This window comes from Scyliorhinus canicula, chromosome 6, assembly GCF_902713615.1.
Source record: "Scyliorhinus canicula chromosome 6, sScyCan1.1, whole genome shotgun sequence".
Classification (NCBI taxonomy): domain Eukaryota; kingdom Metazoa; phylum Chordata; class Chondrichthyes; order Carcharhiniformes; family Scyliorhinidae; genus Scyliorhinus; species Scyliorhinus canicula.
Window position 1 is genome coordinate 20996791 of NC_052151.1, and position 6000 is coordinate 21002790.

At 48.4% G+C, this 6000-nt stretch overlaps 1 protein-coding gene across 1 annotated transcript in view; it reads left to right on the forward strand.

Moving 5' to 3' along the window:
* The window catches only part of LOC119967026, a 28183-nt gene extending 23002 nt beyond the window's left edge, over positions 1-5181 (forward strand). Inside the window, exon 4 of the mRNA XM_038799029.1 lies at positions 4837-5181. Coding sequence (XP_038654957.1) covers positions 4837-5008 — 172 coding nt within the window. The 3' untranslated portion in view covers positions 5009-5181. The remainder of the gene's footprint in view (positions 1-4836) is intronic.
* Positions 5182-6000: the final 819 nt, after the last annotated feature.

The following is a 6000-nucleotide window of genomic DNA, read 5'->3' on the forward strand; positions in this document are numbered from 1 at the left end:
GTGAATCCCGCTGCCTGGGCATCCTGGTGGGCTTGGTCCACATTGAGATGGATGCGTTGCAGTGCCTGGGTATGCAGGGCCTCTGTAATGGCACGGTTGCACCTGTGCATGAATGTCTGGGAGATCCTCGACAGGTCCCCACTCGGCACATGGAAGGACTCCGTTGCATAGAAGTTCAAGGTGACCGTCACCTTGACGGCTTTGAGGAGCAGGTGTCCTCCCCCATACTCCCCGCGGTTCCAGATGCTCCATGATGCAGCAGAGATGTCGCACAGTCTCGTTGCCCAGCCGGAGTCTTTGGTGACATGCTGGGTCCGGCTGGTCCTCCAATGACACGTGCTGCCGCTACACACGGGTTCTGATGTGGCGACTCCTTCCCAACCCCTCCTCCGCCTGCTGGATGGCCGGCTCTCCGTTCCCACCCGCTGGCTCCTCCTCCTCTGGGGCAGACTCCTGTTCGGCAGGGTATTCCCGGAGCAGCTCCAGCTTGTACAGCCGCAGTGTATCCGTCAGGGCTGCGTCAGCCAGGCAGATTCCAGCCATTCCCGGTTGGAAACCAAAATCCATTCTCTGCTGGGGGTGAAATGCGAACATTAAAAAAAATAAATTTAGAGTACCCAATTAATTTTTTCCAATTAAGGGGCAATTTGGTGTGTTCAATCCACCTACCCTGCACATCTTTGGGTTGTGGGGGCGAAACCCACGCAAACACAGGGAGAATGTGCAAACTCCACACAGACAATGACCGAGAGCCGGGATCGAACCTGGGACCTCGGCACCGTGAGACTGTAGTGTTACCACTGCGCCACCGTGCTGCTTAAAGCGAACATGTTAGAATGGTACACCTGAGCCCATCCTGGTCCAACCGGCTACACGGTGGCCCCAGTCTGCATTGCTGCCTCTCCGTATGCCCCCATCTGCACTGCACCCCTTGCCCCATCAGTCCATGGCAACTTTGGGGGAGGCTCTGACCCGGCACCCATCCCTGCCAGCAAGGGTACCAGTTGCTCCCCTACCTATGCCAACAGTACGCCCTGCAGCCCCTGTCCTGTGGCTTCCTGTGGGATCTGCTGTGGGCTTCCCCCTTGGGTGGACTGCGTGCTGCCACAGCAGCAATGTGGCACCAGGTTGTGAATAGCGGAGCGGAGTCTGTGGTCTCCTCGGGGGAGCGGCCTTTTGAGGGGCACCCATACGGCTGGTGGTTCTCTGGGCAACCAGGGGCCGTGGTGGGCGGTCAGTGGGGTGCGCTGCAGGACCCAAATCACCATTCCCTGCTGCACAACCGACCCCCCCCCCCACCCCCACCCCCGCGACTGTTCTCGGCCAGCGGCAGGACTGGCAGCCCACAGCTATGCCTTTGGGAATATATAAGAACATAAGAACTAGGAGCAGGAGTAGGCCATCTGGCCCCTCGAGCCTGCTCCGCCATTCAATTAGATCATGGCTGATCTTTTGTGGACTCAGCTCCACTTTCCGGCCTGAACACCATAACCCTTAATCCCTTTATTCTTCAAAAAACTATCTATCTTTACCTTAAAAACATGTAATGAAGGAGCCTCAACTGCTTCACTGGGCAAGGAATTCCATAGATTCACAACCCTTTGGGTGAAGAAGTTCCTCCTAAACTCAGTCCTAAATCTACTTCCCCTTATTTTGAGGCTATGTCCCCTAGTTCTGCTGTCACCCGCCAGTGGAAACAACCTGCCCGCATCTATCCTATCTATTCCCTTCATAATTTAAATGTTTCTATAAGATCCCCCCTCATCCTTCTAAATTCCAACGAGTACAGTCCCAGTCTACTCAACCTATCCTCATAATCCAACCCCTTCAGCTCTGGGATTAACCTAGTGAATCTCCTCTGCACACCCTCCAGCGCCAGTACGTCCTTTCTCAAGTAAGGAGACCAAAACTGAACACAATACTCCAGGTGTGGCCGCACTAACACCTTATACAATTGCAACATAACCTCCCTAGTCTTAAACTCCATCCCTCGAGCAATGAAGGACAAAATTCCATTTGCCTTCTTAATCACCTGTTGCACCTGTAAACCAACCTTCTGTGACTCATGCACTAGCACACCCAAGTCTCTCTGAACAGCGGCATGCTTTAATATTTTATCGTTTAAATAATAATCCCGTTTGCTGTTATTCCTACCAAAATGGATAACCTCACATTTGTCAACATTGTATTCCATCTGCCAGACCCGAGCCCATTCACTTAACCTATCCAAATCCCTCTGCAGACTTCCAGTATCCTCTGCACTTTTCGCTTTACCACTCATCTTAGTGTCATCTGCAAACTTGGACACATTGCCCTTGGTCCCCAACTCCAAATCATCAATGTAAATTGTGAACAATTGTGGGCCCAACACGGATCCCTGAGGGACACCACTAGCTACTGATTGCCAACCAGAGAAACACCCATTTATCCCAACTCTTTACTTTCTATTAATTAACCAATCCTCTATCCATGCTACTACTTTACCGTTAATGCCATGCATCTTTATCTTATGCAGCAACCTTTTGTGTGGCACCTTGTCAAAGGCTTTCTGGAAATCCAGATATACCACATCCATTGGCTCCCCGTTATCTACTGCACTGGTAATGCTCTCAAAAAATTCCACTAAATTAGTTAGGCATGACCTGCCTTTTATGAACCCATGCTGCGTCTGCCCAATGGGACAATTTCTATCCAGATGCCTCGCAATTTCTTCCTTGATGATAGATTCCAGCATCTTCCCTACTACCGAAGTTAAGCTCACTGGCCTATAATTTCCTGCTTTCTGCCTACCTCCTTTTTTAAACAGTGGCGTCACATTTGCTAATTTCCAATCCACCGGGACCACCCCAGAGTCTAGTGAATTTCGGTAAATTATCACTAGTGCATCTGCAATTTCCCTAGCCATCTCTTTTAGCACTCTGGGATGCATTCCATCAGGGCCAGGAGACTTGTCTGCCTTTAGCCCCATTAGCTTGCCCATCACTCCCTCCTTAGTGATAACTTACCAACTCTACCTCCCTCAGCAGCCATGGTGATTGTTTCCCCATTTGAAATACCACAAGTGAATCGCGCCGTTGGTAATTTCTCCTGACAGAGGCGGAGCATTGCGGGAGGCGCGGAGAATTCCGGATCATGGCGGTTAATGATAGGCCAACGGTGTTCACTGTATAATTTGCGTGTCCGCGCTGGTGTGCAGCCTGGAATACGTTCACGCTGCTGCCGAGGCACTGGAGCACGACATTCCGCTGGCGCCAGGCGCCGGCCTCGATTTCAGCTGACACACGATTCTCCGCCCGATTGTGATTCATGATCCCGGTGTCACTGGACGCTGGACAGAGAATGCCACCCGAGGGATCTATCTTATGAAGACAGATTGAGCAGTTTAGGCCTATACGTTTAGAAGAATGAGGGGGATCAAATTAAGGTCGAAAAATGATATGGGAACCAGTTCAGCTCACTTGGCGGGACAGCTGGTTTGTGTTGCAGAGCAAGGCCAGCAGTGTGGGTTCAAAGCCCCTACTGGCTGAGATTATTCATGAAGACCCCACCCTTGCCCACCCCTCCTGAGGTGTGGTGACCCTCAGGTTAAATCACCACCAGGCAGCTCTCCCCCTCAAAGGGGAAAGCAGCCCATGGTCATCAAGGACTATGGCCACTTTAATGATTGATGAAATATATATGAATAAAGTACATGTGTAGCGGATGCTTCCATTTGTGGAGCATTCTAGAACAAGAGGTCACAGTCTCAGGATAAGCGATCGTCTAAAACAGATGAGGAGAAACTTCTTCTCCCAAAGAGTCATGAATCTGTGGAATTCGCTACCACAGAGTGCAGCGGATGCTGGGACAATGAGTAAATGTACAGAGGTGTTAGACTGATTTTTAATTCATAATGGGTTTCAGGGTCAGTGAGAATGGGAGAGTTGAGGCCATGATGAAATCAGCCATGATTATATTGAACGGTGGAGCAGGCTGGAGAGGTTAAATTGCCTATTTCTGCTCCTCGTTCTTATGTTGTAGAATAGAACGATTCTGCTAATTCCACCTTCCAGTTCTGGGTCTGCAGCCCTGTAGGTTACAGCACCTGAAGCACAAATCAGGGGTTCTCGATTAATAAGGGAATTTATGGATTAATAAGGAGATTAGCAGTTATGGGGGGAAGGCAGGAGAATGGGCATGAGGAACGCATCGGCCAGAATTGAATGGCGGGCCAGATTCGATGGGCCGAATAGCCTAATTCTGCTCCGATATCTTCTTGTCATTTTTTCATTCCTTGAGAAGTTTTCCGCCGGTCTAGCCCACACTTCGAGCCGAACCTGCCGGTGAGACCGGCTCCTCAGAGATTGTGGCGCCATTTTGAAAGGGTACCCTGATCTCTAAGTGAGCTTCAGGCCCACCCACCCCCACCTCCCATGGACAATGTCACCCATATAAGAGATTGGTGTCTTCATATCATCACAACCTATATGACAGGGAAACCAGATGCTTTATTGACAGTTTTCTCAATTACTGCTGCCACCTTCAAAGAGCAATACATCTTGAGGTCCCCTGGCTTTGTTGAATTGGGACATAAAGTCTGTATTGACTCTCCCTTTACCTCCTTCTAAAATGCATCACCCCACATTTCTCTGTATTAAACTCTATCTGTCACTTGTCTGTCCATTTGGTGAGCTTCTCTATGTTGTCACTACAGCTGTGGACTAACTGAATGGTGGAGGCGGCTCAATGGGCTGAATGGTCAACTCCTGTTCATGTTGTCCTGACAACCAACTTGGTTTCCAAACTGGTTTTGTCAGGACGAATAAAAATTAAATTCCTCTATTAATTCTGTTCCAGGGCTTTTGACGGGGAAGCTGATGAAGACGAAATTGAAAATCGCGTGGTTCAATTCCAGAAGGACTTAAAACAGGACAATCAAAACTTTGGAGAGTTATTTCGTATCGCTTTGTATAACACACGTGGGCTCATGTACATTGCTTTTGAAAAAACTGATGAACCTGAAAACTAGGTTTTGTTCCCTTTGTGGACACTGAACAGTGAGATGTTGCTTAACTCTGGACGGGATTCTCTGGGCCTCTAGCCAAGTGTTTTTTGGGCAGCAGGAGGCAGAGCGCCATTCACTGGCAGCGGGATTATCTGCTCCCGCCGGAGTCAATGGGAATTCCCATTGAAGCCAGCCCACAACACTGGTACCCTGCCAGTGGGACCAGAGAAGCCTGCAGCCAGTGAATGGCCGGAGAATTCCGGCCTCTATTCTAAAACCGCTTTCATTTTCCACAAAGTACACATTGAGTTTAACCTGGAATATTGAGCATAGATTTAAGCTCCTTACTTAAAACAAGATATATTTACCTCAGAGTGAATGAAATGTCTGTTCATTCAAGGTAAAATGCCTGAATTATTTGCGCAGATAGATGTAGAGGGATATGATATAGTTGGGATTACAGAAACATGGCTCCAAGATGACCAAGGACGGGAACTAAACATCGAAACATTGGGGGCTATACAGTTTTTAGAAAGGACAGACAGAAAGGAAAAGGTGGTGGAGTTGCATTGTTGATTAAAAAAGATATTGAGGAAATATATGAGCACAAATGATGTGGAATCTGTGTGGGACAAGTTAAGAAGCATCAAGGGGCAATCGTAGGGGTTGTAATGTTGGGAATAATATTACACAGGAAATCAGTGATGCATGTGATTCAGGATATGAGGCATGAGCTGACTATGATGGACTGGGAAACATTACTCAAAGGTAGGACAGCAGACAGGCAATGGCAGGCATTCAAGGAGCAAATAGGTGAGACTTGCTTATTGTGTCTGCATATTTACATTTCTATCGTGCATCTAGCCTCTCCGAATAACATTTTCCAGTGCAAAATATTCAACTTTTCTACTATTTCCTTATTTGGCTGAATTTCCTCAACAATCCATCACATTCCAGTCTCCATGACCTTACCCACTCACTCAACCAACCAAATATGGAGACATCACATGGTCTTC